This window comes from Anolis carolinensis, chromosome 3 (assembly GCF_035594765.1).
Source record: "Anolis carolinensis isolate JA03-04 chromosome 3, rAnoCar3.1.pri, whole genome shotgun sequence".
NCBI lineage: Eukaryota > Metazoa > Chordata > Lepidosauria > Squamata > Dactyloidae > Anolis > Anolis carolinensis.
In genome coordinates this window covers 9,929,621-9,949,866 of record NC_085843.1, presented here as the reverse complement: position 1 = coordinate 9,949,866, position 20,246 = coordinate 9,929,621, and the positions used below count along the sequence as shown (strand labels likewise).

Here is a 20,246-nt window from a genome sequence, read left to right as displayed (position 1 = left end):
ATTATATTGCAGTATTAATATTAAATTTAATATATTAGTATTATTATGGCAGTAGACTCATATAATCCACTTCAAAGCAGATAATCTGGATTATGTGCTTTGATAATCTGAATTATATGGCAGTATAGAAGGGGCCTAAAATAGAATTTATAAGGGGAAACCAGGTTATGTTTTATTGGGTTGTTGTATGTATTTCGGGCTGTGTGGCCATGTTCCAGAAGTATTCTCTCCTGACGTTTCGCTTACATCTATGGCAGGCATCCTCAGAGGTTGAGGTATGGAATTATGTTTTATTGCCTGAGAAAATCCTATGAAATCAAAGGAGCCAGTATAAATCAACAGGCTGATTGAAAACACATACAGAAACACCTACTTCTCCAAGATAAACATATCTTGCTCCCTGAAGGATTCACCCCCATTTAAATCAATAGAATCTTCATCCACCAAGCACTCAACCTACGATCGTTGGAAAAACAATTAACGGTTTCAAATACAGCGCGCAGGCGCAGTGCTTACACAGTACCCTCCCCCTTTTTTGCACATGCGCACTGAGGCAGAAAGCCGTTCTCAACACAACCTCGCGCGCTTCGCTGGCCTTCTGTGGCGCATGCGCATACGATACCGACGGCCGTTGAAGGCTCCGCGTGCGCCTCTTGCTTCCAATTGCGCATGCGCGGCGCTGCCTGCTTGGCAAAGAAGCAGACTATCATGGCGGCACAGAGAAGCGACAAGCTGTTCTTACCTGTGGCTTTTGGAGTTACGCTTCTTAAATTCCTCCTCATCCCGACTTAGTAAGTGACTTAGATTCGTTATGCGCCATCCGATAGAACTGGCGGGGTTTGTTTGTGTTTAAAGTGGGTTAAAGTCCTCTTGTTACCATGGATACGGCTGTTCCTGGTGGGAATCTCCTTCCCGCTTCTGTTCTTGTGTGGCTGTTCCTTTTGATGGGAACCCCTCCCTCCGAAGCTTTGAAAATGTTTGCATGGCATTCTGTACCTTTTGTAGAAATTTACTAATAATAATAATGTGATGGCGGGAAAATGTCATGTATTGTTTTCAGAAAAATGTATAATTGTATATAAACGGTGCTATGAGTTTTCCGGGTTGTATGGCCATGTTCCAGAAGCATTCTCTCCTGACGTTTCGCTCACATCTATGACAGGCATCCTCAGAGGCTGTGAGGTCTGTTGGAAACTAGGCAAGTGGGGTTTATATATTTGTGGAATGTTCAGGGTGAGAGAAAGAATTCTTGTCCGTTTGAGTCAAGTGTGAATTGGCCAGCTTGATTCGCATTGAATAGCCTGGCAGCTTCAAAGCCTGTCTGTATTCTTTCTGGGGGAATCCTTTGTTGGGACGTGTTAGCTGACCCTAATTGTTTCCTGTTCTTTCTCCCACCCTGAACATTCCACGGATATATAAACCCCACTTGCCTAGTTTCCAACAGACTTCACAACCTCTGAGGATGCCTGCCATAGATGTGAGTGAAACGCCAGGAAGGGAATATTTCTGGAACATGGCCATATAGCCCGGAAAACTCACAGCAACCCAGTGATTCCGGCCATGAAAGCCTTTGACAACACATTTGTAACTATTTTGCAGGGAATTACATAATTTCTTGAAAAGAACGTTTGAAATGTAATAGATATTATTGATAATAATTAGTAATTATATTATTATTGTGGTTATATATATTATATAATGTAAATAAAATGTGATTTAGATATTACCTGTATTATTAGCAATAGAGGTGGCGAGAAAAAAACAAAGGTGTTTTTTTTTGTAGGAAAATGTATAATTTTTTGTATGAATAATAATCTCATCTAATACAGGCATGGGTTCCTGTTTCTTAGAAATGGTTGAATTTATAAAATGTATAAAAGTTTGTATAATCTGTGCTTTTGGTATGAAATAAGTAAATTTTAATGTAGTTCACTTTACTTTCAATGTTTAAGATGTTTCCTTCATGCTTAAATGATATTAATCTAAACACTGTACTAAAATACCCTATTTTTATGAGCGACCAGGGTAAAGAGTGATATATGACAGATGCTATGTATCTCCAAAACTTGAGCTGATTGGGGGAAACTAGTGTCATTTTTAGAATCAGCAGGTCAATATACCCACAAACAGGTTTAACATTTGAAACATCAAAATGTGTATTGTCCAGTGTTACTGGAAGATTCTAGATAATCCTAAAGAGGTGTTGTCTTAAGATAAAAAAACATTTTTGGAATACTGCCACATTTTTAATGGCTTTTCCACTTGTGTGAGGGTCCTGCACCTCTAATCCCATAGGTATACACTAAGGAAATGTGTAATATATATATGAATACTACAGTCAAGTGATTAAAAAGGGAAATCTCTGTTAGCACAGAGAGGCTTTTCCAAACAGCTTGAATTGCACAACCAGGAGCCCCTGGTGGCACAATGGGTTAAACTGGGATGAGCTCCCATCTGTCAGCTCCAGCTTCCCATGTGGGGACATGTGGGAAGCCTCCCACAGGATGGTAAGACATCAAAAACATCCAGGCATCCCCTGGGCAACATCCTTACAGACAGCCAATTCTCTCACATCTGAAGCGACTTGCAGTTTCTCAAGTTACTCCTGACACTAAAAAAATTGCACAATCACTTGCAAAACTAGCTTGACTTTTTTGTAGACTAGGGTGTCATTTTCTAAGTACATGTTTGCGACTATCTTTTTAATCCTTCGTTACTAGCAAATCCAGTTCTTCAAGTGCCAATCTGCATGTAAGCAAAACCGTTCCCTCCATGTACCACAAGGGAATTATTGACACATTTTGGGGGAACCCAAAAAATGTTTAGAAAAAGAAGCTAAGTGTGTGGGAGCCCCAAAAACTTAAACCAGTCTAGAATGAATATATTGACTGCAGGCTGAGAAATTGATAAAATGGAATACAGTAGAGTCTCACTTATCCAACATAAACGGGCCGGCAGAATGTTGAATAAGCGAATACGTTGGATAATAAGGAGGGATTAAGGAAAAGCCTATTAAACATCAAATTAGGTTATGATTTTACAAATGAAGCACCAAAACATCATGTTATACGACAAATTTGGCAGAAAAAGTAGTTCAATATACAGTAATGCTATGTAGTAATTACTGTATTTACGAATTTAGCACCAAAATATCATGATGTATTGAAAACATTGACTACAAAAATGTGTTGGATAATCCAGAACGTTGGCTAAGCGAGTGTTGGATAAGTGAGACTCTACTGTACCTTGAAAGAAGACCTAATTGGCAAGCAGGCACAGACTACACTATTACATTTTGTTACAGACTTGTTTTAGGCCCCATCTAAACTGACAATTGAATACACTTCCAAGCCAGTATTGAAGTAAGTGGCTTCACTGTACAGATGATTGCATAGACAATCTTGGAATCAGTTTGAGGCCCATATGATGATTACACAAACAACAGAGAACTAACGCATATTAAGGGCTTTCCTTTGCACTTTTGTCGCCATTTGTTGTCCAGATGCTGCTATTTGAGGCTAGTTGCAGATCATATTGAAAGGTGGATAGAATGGAAACAATTAGGACAGAATGGAAAAAATTGCAGTGCAGCTATTCCAGCAAACACCCATTAGGTTTAATAATGCAAGAGATAAAAGGTTCTTTAAAATGCTGCTATTTCTGAGGAAATTGGAACCTTTTCAAGTCATAATTTAGCTGTCATTATCACTATTTCTGTTGCAAGATGTGGTCAGAGGCTAAGAATGCTTCAGTGGGGAAAGATTTTTGATTGCAAGTGCAATTGGATTTAAATCTCTATTTAGGCTAACATGCAAAATAAAGACTGGGCAGAAACCTTTTTGCAAAGGCAGCATAACAAGCAGTGATTGTCTCATCTTTTATGTTCTAAAAAGGAATCCCCCCCCAATGTAATTCAGTGTAGAGTTGATACCGCTGTATCACTTCACCATTTAGGCTAGCAGCTTGCCTTTGTGGCATAACTCCTGAATATAAGAGAAAGAGGCCATAGAATCTCTGTATTAAGAAAGAGATGGGGCCCTATGTCCCTAATAGTAATTTAGATTAGGGGTTTTTGGCAAGTGTAGCTTATACTGAAATGAAAACACAAAATTTCCTATTGTGCTTAACTTTGAGAGGTACAGAAATCTTATCTCTCTGGATCTCAGGTCACGGAGCAAACCTGCAGTATGTTACGCTATGACTGTTCCTCCACCTAGACCTAGTTCGCAGAGATGGGGCAGGATATAAGAATAAAGTTATTATTGTTGTTGTTGTTGTTGTATACAATCTACAGTTCTAACTGAATTAATGTGTGGGCAAGGAATTTCTTCCTAGTGCTTATTTACCAGAAAAGTACAGGCCAAAAAGCTCTATGGTGAGTCATCCTCGTATACATCTACTAATCGTTAACTTCTTTTAGTCATTCCACAGATTTTGAGGTGCATAGGAACTGGCTTGCCATAACTCATAGCTTACCTGTCTCTCAGTGGTATTATGAGGTAAGTGTCTGTTTCACTGTGTTGTACAAAATCTTCCTTGATTAAAAATGTTACTTCATCTTGTTTTGAAAACCAGTGAGATGCCAGGGTCATTAGGAGTTTTGAAGGCTGTTGTTCCTTTTAAATATGCTAATTTTCTTTCCACCAGGGCTTCTTACGCTTTTTCCACTCAAGACTCCAAGTGTATAGATATATAAAATAGATATAAAATCAAATATTTACTGATAATAAGTTAGCATTTGAAAATCTGGCTAAGTAGGCTGATTTTCCTTTTTAATGAAGTACAGCTGCAATATTTTCTACAGAGGCCACTGTAAGTAATGCACATAGTTGCTACAGTCATTAAATATCTAAAAGAGCCACTAGGTGGCAGAACTTCTACAGTGGAACTTCTACACTTCATTTGTGTCCTCAACATTTAACTAAGGGTTTAGGACCCACAGTTTGAGAAACATTGACTTAGACAAAAGATGTCCCCTATAGCAGTCCATGATTTTCTACTTTTGCATCCTGTATAAGAACTACGTAGGAATAAACTACAAAGGGCCCAGTGATTCACCAGTTTCTGTTCAAAATTATACTCCTGGATTTGGAAACACATGGTTTATGATTGGCCATCCAGTTTCCTGGGATTTTCCCCTCATGTCCTTCAGTGCTGTCACTAAAAAAAATACCTTCTTTCATTGCTACAGTGAAATTTTTGTGGGATCCTTTCAGCAGGGATGAATCTGTATGTATGGCCATTGTAGGTTGTCTTGATTAAACATTATGTAGCACTATAACAGCTGCCTGCTTCGGTTTATGTTTAGTAAAATTAAACTTTATCAGGTAGAGGAGAGAAACTGGAATTCAGGTACTATTAAATGAGTGACTCATTCACCAGAGTTCTTGATTTTTACATTTCTTATAACATCATAGTATTGGAAGAAACCACAACAGCCAGCCAGCCAGCCTCCTGTCATGCAGGCAAATACAATCATAGCACTCTTAGTTAGAGGTTCCTTCTTTGGAGGCTTTTAAGCAGAGGCTGGATGGCCATATGTCGGGGGTGCTTTGAATGCGATTTCCTGCTTCTTAGTGGGGGGGTTGGACTGGATGGCCCATGAGGTCTCTTCCAACTCTACTATTCTATGATTCTATAATACTTCTTGTACTTGTGTCCTGCATTCAGATCTTATGACTGAAATATTTTAATAAAGAAAGAAAAGCAATCATTATATCTTTGTGTAATTGTTAGTGGAAGTTGAATCAATTGCAGGCAAATGAAATATCTTTTGTCTGTGCTTTTCAGACTTCCTAGAATAAAGTGAAGGTCTCTGTCTGGTTTAGAACAGCCAACTAAGCCAGATCGTTCCCCTTTGCACATTTTTGAAATACAAAACTACTCAGAGCTAGAATGTGACAACTGATCTATAAATCTTGTATGTTTTTATGTCTTCTCTGTTTTAAAAGTCTGCATACTGAGAACAGATCTCAACATGCTTGGGTATTTTATATAGCATATTCTAATCCTGTTTATCAAGATGTGGGAGAATTCTGTTTGATGTGTTGTCGAAGGCTTTCATGGCCGGGATCACAGGGTTGTTGTATGTCTTTCGGGCTGTGTGGCCATGTTCCAGAAGTATTCTCTCCTGACATTTCGCCCACATCTATGGCAGGCATCCTCTGAGGATGCCTGCCATAGATGTGGACGAAACGTCAGGAGAGAATACTTCTGGAACATGGCCACACAGCCCAAAAGACATACAACAGCCCAATTCTGTTTGAGCTAGCGATGGAGTATGGTGATATGTATAAGCACTGTGTATGCACATGCAATCCTAGATGAAAAATTTGAGAGGGAAGGTGGGAAGGACATGAAAACATTTTCTGTGGTTTGTTTATGGTAGTCTGTTCTCTCGATCTAGTTATCCCTTGACATTGCAGTCACCAGTTTTGTTATATTTGTTTGTTTGTTTATTTATTTATATTTATACCTGGATTTTCTCCCTGTATGATGTCCAGGTATGCAGCAGTGTATTGTTTTACATTTTACCAGTAATTGACTCCTGCCATATCACATAATTTTTTGTTCTGTCTACTTCATTTCAGGCCACTTCTGAGTGGACTTTGGACTACCCTCCCTTCTTTGCGTGGTTTGAGTATGTGCTTTCACATGTTGCCAAGTATTTTGACAGAGAGATGCTGGTGGTCCAAAACCTCAACTATTCCAGCCATGAGACCATATTCTTCCAAAGGCTTTCAGTCATCTTTACAGATGTGCTCTTCATCTATGCAGTTCATGAGTACGTTCATGTATTATTGTTTGGATTACTACATCTTCTCGGAAGAGGGGGGTGATTGAGTGAATGCTACCAATATGAAAAGCCTCCATTGCATGGCTGTACCTCAGTGAACAAAGTATATGGGTTCTCGGACAGAAACCTCTGTAACATAAACTTTGGTTACAGAAGTTGAAATAACATGGAAAGAAAAAGGGTAGTTTCCTACACTGCAGATTCGAAAAGCGGGTAATTTAATCTCATTTCACAGCTGGGCTCCTCTAAAATATAATTGTAAAAAACAACCGCTTTGTTAAGTGAGCCATGCTTGTGTTCTACAAGAAACTTTGAAAAACCACTAGCAATATCGATATACAGTAGATAGCCTTTTTAAAAACGGCGTGAGGTTGCATATTATACTGCAACACAATCTGGTTGTCACAGCTTTGAGAAAAGGAGACTTCTACTTCCTTGCTTCTTCTTTTGCCTGCTTTTCACTCAGCAGGTAAGTACAGGATATGAGCATTTGCCCCAATGGGGCAACAAGTGTGAAATCTGATTTTGCTGACTTCCAGAAATGATTACTTGACTAAAAGTCCTAGCTAAAATTCATTGATTCATGACTTCCTTTTGCAGATAGAACTTGTTTTTTAAAAGAGTGGAAGTGGGTATAAGTTTGGAGAACTTGTCGACAATAATTGTGATTCTTAAAGAGATGCATAAGAGAATAAGGTGAAGTTTCTCAGATTATGTATTTCACATTCTTTTTTATTCAGGTGCTGTAAATGTGTAAATGGGAAGCAAGGTGGAAAAGAGCCTTTTGAAAACCCTTCATTTGTTCTTTCTGTTCTCCTCTTGTGGAACTTCGGCCTTTTAATTGTGGACCGTATCCTTCCATATTAATAACTAAATTAAAATCAGGTCAGGTTATCTTAGCGAGCTATTAGCTATAGGGGGAAACTTACCCAGTTCCATTGCTAATGAGATCTATTGGGCTTGCTTATGGTTTGATTTACAAAACATAAATCCTCCCTTAACTCAGTTTCAGATATTCACTTTCAATATAATGGCTTTCTGTTCGGATTCATGCTTCTATCCATTGCACGGCTATTTCAGGTATGAAATAAATATTCCAGAAGGAATATGTGGTATTCAGTCTCTGTTGTACAGATGTAATTCTTAACAAGTGTCAGCAACTATGATATGAAAGAAATATGAGCAGACTCTACGGTTAATTTCATTAGATGCCTCAGCATGTCCTGTCCATCTCCTGCATGTGTCAGCAAGCTATCTGCTCAGGGATGCCATGTCATTCGGCAGAGGTTGAATAAATTCTAATGCAATAAAAAAGTCATCTTCATTTTTAAAAGCACCCTCTGGTTCTGTTCTGTACCAAGCAAGGCATACTGGGAGTTGCCATTAGACTTTCTGTTCTAGAAATCTCAATCAGTTGTTGGTCCACATTATTTAAAAATAAGTTTTTGACCCTTGGTTCCTTCCAGTAACCACCTACCCCTTTCTCTTCCCTATCCCTGCTTCGTTTCAGAAAAGGCACTTAGAAGGAGCTTTTCTCTTTGCCATCCTCTTACATCTCAAGCACATCAATCTCTACGTAGCCCCGGCATATGGCATGTACCTACTCCGATCTTACTGCTTCACTGCAGATAATCCAGGCACGTTGTGGATGATTTCTTAATTTGGAGAGCAGCCAGGAGTTGGGTGCTTGTAGTGGAAGAACAGCATATGCGTGTTTTCAAAATAGTTCTGAGAATACAAAGTCCTCTCAGTATATCTTATTTGAGTTGAAGAATGTCAGGCCAAATTCTCCATCAGTGCAATTCCTGCTTCCTGTAAACAATTTTTTTTCCTGGACTCAGAACTCCCCTTTGTGTTTTTTGTGCAAGTATTTTGTTTTCCTTGGGATTAGCTCAAGTAGGATCTGTCTTTTTTGACAGAAGGACAGGTGAAATTGAGGTGATAAACACACTTTAGCTACTTCAGGTATAATGAATTTCTAGCCCTCAGGCCTAATTCTACCCAGGAGGGCTGTGGTTGGCTGTTTATTTATTTATCAGACTTATATCCCGCCCTTCTCAACCCTGAAGGGGACTCAAGCAGCCTTACAAGGGCAACAATTTAATGCTGCATATAAAATACATCAGTAAATAAATAGTAGCATTAAAACCAACAATTCAAAACAACATTAAAAACATCAATTAAAATCACATAATCCAGATCATATTCCAGGGCCAGTCTGAATCGTCATTATGAAATTATAGTCTCTTATTGCTTCTCCCTTTATTGACCAAACGCCTGATCCCAGAGCCATGTTTTTAGTTTTTTCCTGAAGGTCAGGAGGTAGGCAGCAGATGTAATTTCACTGGGGAAGGGAGTTCCATAGGCTATACCATTTTTCCTTCAGGCCCTATTCATCTTTAATCTTCGTTTTTGCTGCTATTGTTTGTTATTTTCTGCTAGAAATACAGTATCAACCCATATTGTAAATTCTTGATATTGCTTCCCCTAGTTTTCACACTTCTTTCCTTTACGTATGTCTAATGCCACTTTCTGTAAGACATGTTCTGTATATAAATTAAACAGATGGCATGATAAATTTGTGTATCAGAAGATTGCTGTTTTCTTCCATGTGTATTATTCTTTGTTAATTTTGATATCTTCTTTTCTTATAGATGGATCCATCAGATGGCGCAAGTTTAACTTTCTTCGCTTAACTGCTCTGGGATTAATAGTCTGCCTTGTTACTGCATGTTCACTGGGACCATTTATTGTTTGGGTAAGGACCCTCATCCTCCTTAAACCATTCTTGTTCGCTAAGTGATCCAACGGCAATCCACAAGCTGTCAGCTGCTGGTCCATATTGAGCTACTGGCACAATGGGCAGAAAAAGGAGTTGCTGGTCCCCAGATAACTTGAAAGGCGCTACTCAACAGCCCACTTGTGTTTTCCAAATCATTACTGTCCATGGCATTCTTTTTTCTATATCCAAGAAAATTATTATTATTACTATTATTTACCTGCTTCTGCCTGTGGCTTGGGGTGGAAACCATAACAAATAGTATCATAGAGTTGACAGACACCACAAGGGCACCACAAAGGCAACATCCAACCCCTTACCAAACAGGAACATGCAATCAAAGCACTCCCACCAGATGGGCATCCAGCCTCTATTTGAAAACCTCCAGAGAAAAAGACTACCACAGTCGGAGACAGCATAACATTAGTTAAAAGAGAAAATCAAGCCCAGTACACATGAAAAATCATCAATCCATACTTTAAATAATCATAATGTTATAATTGGATAGGACTGTAACTGGTCTTTACTGCTGATTTAAATTCAGACAGTGTCTCAAGATGACAGATCTCTTTTGGCAGATCATTCCACAGTCTTTGCTGAAGAAAATGTCCTTTGATTAACATCAGTCTAGATTGGCTGACAGAAGTAGATGTCATCTAGAGGGTCTGGGTGTACAGGGAAGATTATATGAGAGAAAGTACTATTGTAGATAATCTGGATGCAAACTATGTAGAGTTTTAAACATTATAAACCAACACTTTGTACTTTGCATGGAAATCCATACATAGAGACATAAGTACATACGTATATACCTGTGTGTAAGTAAGACATAAGTTGAGAATTAGAAGCTGGGAGAAAGTAGTTTATTTGGATTTTGTCTGACATGACTTTTCTTCAGTGGGTAGGTTTTTTGCCATTTTACAATCTTGGAATTGATTTAGAAAAAGGATGATAGAAGACTATTTTTCTGAAAATGTCTGCCCATCAAAATCTCTCCAAGGATGGAAAGCTTAGTTGCCAGGGAAACCTCTTATATGTAAGAAGGCATTATTGTGGAGTTATTTATTTATTTATTTATTTTATTTGCAGTATTTATATTCCGCCCTTCTCACCCCGAAGGGGGCTCAGGGCGGATTACAATGAACACATATTTGGCAAACATTCAATGCCAACAGACAAACAACATATATAGACGGACACAGAGGCATTTAACATTTTTTTCCAGCTTCACGATTCTGGCCACAGGGGGAGCTGTTGCTTCACTGTCCACTAATGGCTGTACTAATAGGAATATATTTTCATAACCTGTTAAGATTATGATTCCAATATGGTTAAACATTCGTGCAGAGCAGTAAAAACGCAGAAGACTAGGGGTTTATGTGAGCAGAGGTAAAAAGAAATTAAACAGTAAGACAAAATATCCAGCCTCCCTTTCCCTTTAAAAAGTCATGCGCATAAAATAAGCATCAGAGACATCAAATAAAATAGCAAAAATATGTTTACTCACAATCTTGTATGATGATGGTCATACAGGCAAAAAACATCTTAGTTCCAAAGAAAAACAGTTCAGGAAACTACATTTCTCTTAACAAACAGGAACATCAGCATGGCATGGTCAGGAGTGAAGAGGAAGAGACAGGAAGAGGCATCTGTACATCACTTCCTGTGTGTCCCCAGAAAGGATACACCCATTTCCCATTTCATATGCAAAACCCCCTAAATGGTGTCATCAACTCTGGAATGCAGCTTGTCAGGTTACTAAGCAACAGACATAACTAACTACATAAACCATCCCACATTGAAAATGCATGCATGATTGCTTAGATAACCCAACATGTACTTCCTCATTTCCTTTCCTCGTGTTTTGCTGGCAGTTTTTATGATGTTGTAAATTAGTTAAATTGGCCTCCCGCATAAAGCATACCTAAATTTCCCTACTTGACAGATGCAACTGTCTTTCAGGGCTGCATAGGTCAACAGCAAGCCGGGCTATTTAATGGTCGGGGGCTTAACCCGACCCGGGCTTCGAACTCATGACCTCTCGGTCAGTAGTGATTTATTGCAGCTGGTTACTAGCCAGCTGCGCCACAGCCCAGTTCCAAATCTCCCAAATCTTCTTAGAATTAATCAAAACTATTTTGACCAAACACTAACAACAACTGGAGGGGGGGGGGGGGGGGCAACAGCAGAGTTAAAATCGTACATCCAACAATAGTACATTATTTTTTGTTTTGTAGTTAAAGTAAAAACTCAATATGACTAATACTCTTTTTTTCTCGTTCATTTAGGGTCAGCTTCCACAAGTCCTCTCTCGCCTCTTCCCTTTCAAAAGAGGCCTTTGTCATGCATACTGGGCTCCCAACTTCTGGGCAATATACAGTGCTGTAGACAAAGCTCTCTCTGTTATCGGTACAGTACCCTAATTCTGTATTTTTCAACTGCAAATATAAGTTGCAAGTTCATTTCTTTCAGAGATTGTTACTTTAAGAAATAACCAGGCAGTACATCAATCACTGTAGGATATCAGGTTTTCTTTGGGTTTTCTGTTATACAGTTGTCATTAGTCCCAGCCATTGGTTTTAGTGAGGAGGGTTTTGGAAACTGTCTGGACATATCTGGAAGGCACCAGACTTCCTAACCTCTGAAAGCTCAAGAAAATGTCCCTTGCCCTAATTGTATGTTATTCTTACAATTTCAAAATGTGCACAGGAATATTTGAAATAAGGGTACAGGGTTGGGCAATTGACTCATCAGATCCGGCATTGTGCCTCAGACAGACTTGGCATGCAGACACAGCACTGGAAAGGTCACTGCCTGTACGTTCCCCTGACTAGCTTGGAAGGTCAGACAGAAAAGCTGGAAATGTGCACTGAAACATGAGTGGATGTCATGGCCATTCATGCAATCAAGTTCTTTGCAAGGTCCCTTCTGATTTCCACATGCTTAGTCCTTTTGGTTTCTTACTGCCATACTGAACTTACTTTGTGCTTACACTGTAGAATTAATGCTGTTTGGCCCCATTTTAAATGCCATGGCTCAATGTTATGGAATTTGGGTATTTGTAGTTCTGTGAAACACCAGCATTCCTCGGCAGAGATCGTGTAAAACTACAAGTGACATCAACCTCCATTAACATCAATTATCCCTTACTTACATCAGATAAGTTTTTTAAAAGGCTTTCTCAAACTTTCCAGCTTTGAAGCTATTTGTATCGAAACTGTCAGAGGCCTTCAACAATTAACTGATTGTACAGAGAGGTCTTTTAATACTATACTTCTATTTTTTTAAATGTTACACTGTTTAAAATTAGGGATGTTTTAATAGGATTGTTTATGTAACTTTTAAACTTTTTATTATCAATTTTAAGTATACTTTGTTTTAATCTGCTGTATGGCCACCTTGGGTCACACATCAAGAGAAAAACTGGATATAAATCAAATAAAAAATAAATGAACAAGCTAAAGAAGTGTGACATTTCATCCAGGTGTGCTTAAGTGTGTTTAATGAAATGACTGAAAACTGACTGTGATTCTAAGCTTAATCACTTGTGCATAAATAATGCTGAGATTTTCTTTAGTATTTACTTTGTTAGCAGGATTGACAAATAAAGTGTTTTTCTAATCTATGTCCATTTTAAACTCCAGGTCTGAAATACAAATTCCTCAACCCTGCAGAGATGCCCAAGGCTGCCATGACTGGAGGGCTGGTCCAAGAATTTCAACATACTGTCCTTCCATCTGTGACTCCACTGGCAACTTTAGTCTGTACAGCCATCTTTATGCTGGTAAATCCTAGCCTCTGAGATTTGATAAATTCTTATTTTATGTGGGTAGCATCAACTGGGATCTTCACACTGTTGCAGTGGGGCTCTCTTATAGTAAACTTCTCACTTTTAATAATAGTAATAACTTTATTTGTATTCTGCCCTACCTCCCCCAGGGGACTTTTTAAATGCTTTTAACCGTCATCACCAATTGTGAGGGCTGATGGAAGTTGCTATCCAACATCTGGGGGATTGCGGAAAAGATTCATCCGCACTGGTCTAACAATGCGGTAGTTTAATAAATGAAGCATTTTCTAAACTACCAGAGAAGAGCTCTGTATTCTAATTTGTGCATATCAGGATCTTTTTATAGATCCAAGAATAATGTAAATAACTGATAGCTCTTCCAATAGTAGGTATATCGGTGTTTGACTAGCACAGACTGATTTGGTTAAAGTTGAAAGGCCCATCTACTCCAAATTCTGCTATACATTGCCTTTATAAACTTCCTTTGGAAAATTTATATTGGCAGTTTTACAGTAATCCTTTCCTGTACTCTCTATGCTTGGATTTCTTTATATGTAGATTGACTGCTTAATATTAGAAATATATCTTTTTGTAGGTATACATACCTCTTGCTCATATAAGATAATTTGAGGTACCTCTGCTATTGAATTAATGCAGCTTCACACCACTTTAACTGCTATGCCTCAATGGTATGGAATCCTGGGTGGCGCAGTTTTACATTTTTAGCCTTCTTTACCAAATAGTGCTAAAGCCTCACCAAACTATTAATGCCCAGGATTTCATAGCATTGGGTCATGGCAGTTCAAGTGGTGTCAGTCTGCATTAAGGCTGCAGTATTGGTGCACTCCTCACTCTTCAGTGTTGTGTTCTTGCTTGGGGCCTGTCTTCACACGCAGTAGAACAGAGTAGTGAGATTGACTATAACCACCAGACTATAAGGAAGGGGTACTATAAGGACAGGCATGGGCTATTTGTAGCCCCTTTCCCTTCCATTTGAAGACTGATACAAAAGTAACACTTGAGTTTTTGGCATTTCCTCAAAACTACAGAATACCTTTTAGAGACATACCAATTAAACTGGTGTGTGTTATAGATGTGTCTAGACTCTGCAAAGTAACTTAACTTTCTCTGACATTTCAAAACAGATTTATAAAGGTCAAAATCCAGCAGCCCCTTGCATCTCAGAAGCAGGAACCATAGAATGTTAATCTATGTGTAGATGTCAGAATGCCCACTGAAGCTTTGTTTCTGCCTGTCATTTCTAGCCCTCTGTTTTCTGTCTTTGGTTTAAACCCCAAGGGCCCCGAGGCTTCCTGCGGTGCTTGGTTCTCTGTGCATTGACCTCCTTCATGTTCGGCTGGCACGTTCATGAGAAAGCAATTCTCCTTGTCATACTCCCTTTGAGGTAAGAGTGCGGGAGAGGGGCTCAGGTTGCATTTGAGGGCCAGCTGTCTTCCACAGTCCCATTGTCCAGTAGCTCTTTCTATCAGGAAGTTCTTTCTGTGTTTGTTTATTTACTATGTTTTTGCCCCGCTCTATCTCCACCTCAAAGGGGACTCAGGTAGATTTTTCCTGTGGCTTGAAGCGATTACTCCATATCCTAGTTGCTTGTACAGCAGAAAATGAACTTGCCCCCTCTTCAGTGGTAGCTGCCTTCTCGGCCGTGGCTCCCCAACTCTGGAACTCCCTCCCAGGGAGATTAGGTTGGCTCCCTCTCTACCTTCCTTCAGGAAACAACTGAAGACTTGGATGGTTCGGCAGGCCTTTGGAGATACAGTCATTAATTAATCAGCCCCAGAGGGTTTTTAATAATCTATCCCGTATTTATTACGATTTTACCATTTATGTGTTTTAAATGCAGTTTTTTATCCTGTATTTTTGTTTTAATTGATATATTGTATTACTGTTTTATCTTTTTATAGTGTGATTTGTATTATGTTGCCTATGTTTTGTCCTATGTTGTTTGGGCCTCTGCCCCATGTAAGCTCCTCCGAGTCCCTGCGGGGAGATGGTGGCGGGGTATAAATAAAGTTTTATTATTATTATTTCCAAACACTCCTCTGTCTCTCTTTTAAAGTTTACTGTCTGTGGAGAAGTCAAGAGATGCTGGTGTCTATCTAATCCTGGCTACTACAGGACATCTTTCCCTCTTCCCCCTGCTGTTCACAGCTCCAGGTAAGTCTTTTCACCCCTTTTCACACTGTTTGCCTCAAATACATCTTGACTTTGTTAAGGCAGTGGTTTGGTGGTGGGCCAGAAAGCAGGTTTTCCAAGCCACATTGAAAGATGAGGTCAGAAAAAGATTACTCGTCTTTACTGGTTATGCATAACATATAGAAAGGAAGGAAAGAGGTCATGACCTTGGCTACTAGCTTAGGCCTAACCTTTGTTCTGATATTCTGCCACTTCCTGGATTGAACATTATTTGCACTAAAATGCGAGGCAAGGCTAGAAAGTTATTTTTGTTCTTTACAATATATTCTGTCTACTTGATCTTTAGGAAACAAATGGCTTTTCTTCTTTCCCTTATTAGGCAAGTATTTCTACTTCTGTAATCCTAAAAATAGTGTTAAGGTTTCCACAAATGTATTCCGTAATACGGCTTCTTTTCATTGTAGAAATGCTTACTTCCAAAATACTTCACCTAGTAAACTGGTAGCATGACTTAAAAGATAAAACTACAAAGTGGGACCCATGAGTCCATATCTCACTTTTGAAGAGCTTAAAAGGTAGAGTTTGCTGCCTCTCTATGCAGCATAAAGACAACAAAGGGCAGTAAAGTGTAGAGGTTTGAGGGAATTTGGGAAAGGCAGAATTTAATCTGCACTGAGCCGTGAAACTCCAGGAGACTTGGGCCAGTTAATACTTGCTGACCTATCTTATAGGATTGTTGGATGAATCAAGTGGAAGAGTGGATTGAGTTCATTAAAGAAAAGAGCAGGAAATAAGTGTAACAGCATGACCCACTTAACTTTGTACTGAAAAATAAGTAACATAGGGCTATTTCCTTGATGTAGCTGCAACCTTTTACATTAAAAGGCAACAATTCAGGAACCCATTATTTTTTGAAATATTTAATACAGGTTATCTCTCAGTTTATTAAGTGGATGTGTTCCTGGGCATTATTCCTTTAATGGAAAATGTGCCATAGGGAAAAACTGGAGATCACTTTCATCATCTTCTACTTTTCTTGTGACTTACATTTTGATAGTCAGATTTGCAGATTTTTAAATGGCGGAGTTAGCTGGAAAAGGAGGGCTTGTCTGCTCTCCTTTCTATTTTTGCTGTTCGCACGTGCTTTGTAAAGGTTCTGTTTACCTCACATATAGTGGGACTGGCTGAAGTTGAATCCCATTCTTTCCCAGCTCAAGCTTTGTTTTATTGCGCTGTTTAATACAGACATGATGCTGCAACTTGATTTTGAAAGCCTGTGTTTCTGTAACCCTCTTTCCCCATCCTCCCAATGCCAGTGCTTTTAAGAATTCTAGCTAAGCAAAAAATAAAAGAAGAAAAAAAATAGGGCAGGGCTGGGCAGAATAAAAAATGGGCTAGACTGTCAGAACTTTTGAGCTTGTACCTATATAGGTGTTTATAAAAACAGCAGCAGGTGCTTTTTCTTGGTATATGCATACTATGCTACAGATAATCAGAAAACAAAAGAACCCCCTCTTTCAAAGCTTTTAATTTATCCCAAATGTAAATTAAGCTGGCTCATAAAAGTTTGCCATCCTTTCTTTGTATTTCAGAATTGCCCATTAAAATACTGCTCATGCTGCTTTTCACAGTGTACAGCTTCTCTTCACTGAAGACCTTATTCAGGTAATGAATAAATAAATTGTACAGACTAAGAGGAGATGGTTTTCCAGATTTCTGGAATAATCAGGTTGTGCATATCCTACTCTCTAATCCCTTGGTTGTTTCCGTAAGCTCTGGTGAGGGTCATAGGATTTTCCTTCACATAAAACAGTAGGTGTGCAGATTAATCTTTACTGATGTTTACTGAAAAGTACATCCCACTATTGTTCAAGGGCCAGTAGTAGATTGTTATACAATTGCAGTTGTAGTGACGCTTGATAAGCTATTAAAACATCAAGGTGATTTTAAAAAAAACTTGTAAACATGTTTGTGTATACCGTATGATTCCCCATTTCCATACGCAATGTGTTCCTAAACTTCTTTAGGAATATGCTAGGTCCTCTAAAGCAGTTATGGTAACTTCCAGCAGAAAATAGCATAAAATTGTCTGGAGGATCTAGACAATTCCTTAGGAGAACCCATTTTGTTGGAGGCAGATAGGTTGTACTATATTTACTGTTGCCTGTAGAAAACAGCAGTGTATTGAAAATATATTAAAAATACTTTCTCTGCCCCATCCCCACTCCTTTCTCTCTCACTATAGGAAAGAAGGGCCTCTGCTTAACTGGCTGGAAACTCTCTACCTCCTTGGTTTGCTCCCTCTTGAAATTTTATGTGAAATTGTGTTTCCTTTCACGGCCTGGATATCAAAGTTTCCCTTCCTGCCTTTAATGCTCATCTCTGTATATTGTGCTCTGGGCATCATGTATGCCTGGCTCAAACTCTACATCTCTGTCTTCAGGGGACCATTGACTTTCAGGCAAAAGAAAGAGTAATAATGTTTACAAATGGACAGAGTCCACAGGGATCCTTCCAGAAAATGATCCAGGTCTAACTGAAGCTGTGTCTGACGCTCAGGATCATTGGGCTGTTCTTTTATCAATATCACACCTTGTTCTACAGATGGCTTATGTTTCTTTAAGGGCTTTCAAGCAAGAAAGTGGACTGCAAAATACTCAAAGAAGCCTGGACAGTTCCTTTATGAAATGAGCATCTGATGGAAGAAACCTTGTTTACAAAAGAACTTTAACTTTTTAAAATTGAATTCTTAACCTTAAATTCATGTGTGCCAAATACTGGTTGCCAAATCTTTGCTCATGATTTGTAAAGAAAAGAAATTGAATCACAATCATGCACAGGGAAAAGTGTAAATTAAATAATTTTTCTATATATTTGCATGTTAGAAAAATCTTAATTGAAGATACCTCTTGCGATGTATTTCCACTTACATTCTCAGAAGACAAATTGTCTAATTGAACATAGATTTATTTCAATTTTTGCAGCCATGATAGCCTACAGAATATTCATGCTACAAAATAGCAATTGCTGAAAAAAAATGGTTTAAATTACTTTCTATTGTAACGCCATAATTCAAAACACATGCCCCTGAAGCAGCAATCTAGGAAAGAAAATCAAGGGTTAAGTACTGATTCTAAATGCTTCTGAAAGAGGTTTTCTACTGGTGCCTGAATTGCTTGAGCTGGACGAAAATGGGATTCTCTAACTGATGTTGTACCCTGCAATGGTATGGTAAACATCAGCTATCTCAAGGATCCCTTACTGAACATGTGGGGAAAGCAGAACAAAGAGAAAAGGAGAAAGTGAGTAATCCTGTCTTGCCAGCTATCTCTATCACGTTAAAAAAAACAACACTGATCTATAACAGAGGTGTCAAACTCGTTTTCATGGAGGGCCACATCAGCCTTCTGGTTACCTTTAAAGGGCCGTGGACAGAGATCCATGGAAACAAGGCCCCCAGATGATATTGAATGACAACTTCAATCACTGGATTATCCACCATGTGGACTGGGGATAATGGGAAATGCAACCCAACAGCATTTGTGGCTCAGTTAAAGGACATTTTAAAACTAGACATTTCTGCAAGCCTTACTAAATTCACACTCCTGACTAAACTGCAAACTGCAGCATTCCAGATGTTCTGTATCCCAACTCTCATCAGTTCTAGTCATGATGTCTAATGAAGAGGAATACAGGAGTTGTAGTCTACCTTCTGGAGGGCCAAATAGAATGTTGACACATAATCTAAGGAACCATCTGTAGAATTAATGCAGTTTGAAACCACTGTAACTATCATGGCTTACATGGATTCCTGGAAGTTATAGTTTTACAAAGTCCTTGGCCGCCTCTGCCAAAAAGTGCTGGAGCCTCACCAGATTGTAATTCCTATACACCTTCAGTTTGGATACCAAAATAAAAATCATGAAAAAAGTGAAACCTTGGGAAAGTAATTAATGACTGAATTTTCAAGGTCTAAAAACTTCAAAATGATTTTATTTATTCATTTATTTACCTGACTGTTGTTTCACTTTACACACACGTATTCTTAGTTTTGAATAAGAAGTTGCTGAAACATGCCGAACTCTTTGTTGTACTATAAGAACACAATCTTTTTTGTGTTATTCCTATATTGTATATATTGTATTTTCATACAATATATGCTGATTATTTTGGACTTGTGTTTTTTTTAATATGTTGTAAGCCGCTTTGTGGGAGAAAAGCGGGATACAAATAAAAGATTTACTATTCCTTAGCTATTAGTTTTTCAAAAAAAAGTCTTGCCTAGGAACACCTAGTGTGGTATATGACTAATACTTCCATACAACCTACAATTATGTTAGTTTTCTCATATGCTTAGTGTAAGCCAGGCATGGGCCAACATGGGCTCTCCAGGTGTTTTGGACTTCAACTCCCATAATTCCTAGCAGCCCACTGATTGTTAGGAATTATGGGAGTTGAAGTCCAAAATGCCTGGAAGGCTGGGGTTTGCTTATGCCTTAGCTGTAAGGACTTGACTTGTTCATCTATCTTCCTGTTCTCCACCAGTAACGGAATGAACATGGTCTATTGTGGCTGAATGGTAAGTTCTGGGATAGTCTTGGGCAGTTGAGCAGCAGAAAAGAAAGCACCAACTTTGATAACAAAGACAAGCCCATATGTTATATGCTATAGACATGATGTGAGAATGGAGCTTACCATTGGAATGACAAACCCTTAAATCAGGAATA

At 38.7% G+C, this 20,246-nt stretch overlaps 1 protein-coding gene and 1 non-coding gene across 4 annotated transcripts; both read left to right on the top strand.

Moving 5' to 3' along the window:
- Positions 1-639: 639 nt before the first annotated feature.
- On the top strand, positions 640-18,392 carry alg8 (ALG8 alpha-1,3-glucosyltransferase). 3 transcript variants are annotated; one of them, XM_003225974.4, is made up of 13 exons: positions 640-791; positions 4,421-4,499; positions 6,591-6,784; positions 7,537-7,646; positions 7,809-7,876; positions 8,307-8,433; positions 9,451-9,554; positions 11,864-11,984; positions 13,220-13,359; positions 14,631-14,770; positions 15,443-15,540; positions 17,112-17,184; positions 17,765-18,392. In XM_003225974.4, exons 1-13 carry the CDS (start codon positions 670-672, stop codon positions 17,994-17,996), a joined length of 1,608 nt encoding a protein of 535 aa, XP_003226022.1. In that variant the 5' UTR covers positions 640-669; the 3' UTR covers positions 17,997-18,392. The 3 variants fall into 3 exon arrangements, with proteins under 3 accessions (XP_003226022.1, XP_062830581.1, XP_008116842.1); XM_062974511.1 differs by lacking the exons at positions 17,112-17,184; positions 17,765-18,392 and adding an exon at positions 15,866-17,086; XM_008118635.2 differs by lacking the exon at positions 4,421-4,499 and having other exon boundaries at positions 673-791.
- LOC134298167 (small Cajal body-specific RNA 3) lies at positions 5,735-5,866 on the top strand. Its single transcript, XR_010005115.1, has one exon. It is a non-coding gene; the product is annotated as a small Cajal body-specific RNA 3 (non-coding RNA).
- Positions 18,393-20,246: the final 1,854 nt, after the last annotated feature.

Bases quoted from the DNA above. Each gene is read 5' to 3' on its own strand.
- alg8 (XM_003225974.4), top strand. From the start codon at position 670: ATGCGCGGCGCTGCCTGCTTGGCAAAGAAGCAGACTATCATGGCGGCA. The intron at 6,785-7,536 runs GTACGTTCATGT...TTTTTTATTCAG, and splicing joins TTCATCTATGCAGTTCATGA to GTGCTGTAAATGTGTAAATG. The intron at 11,985-13,219 runs GTACAGTACCCT...TTTAAACTCCAG, and splicing joins CAAAGCTCTCTCTGTTATCG to GTCTGAAATACAAATTCCTC.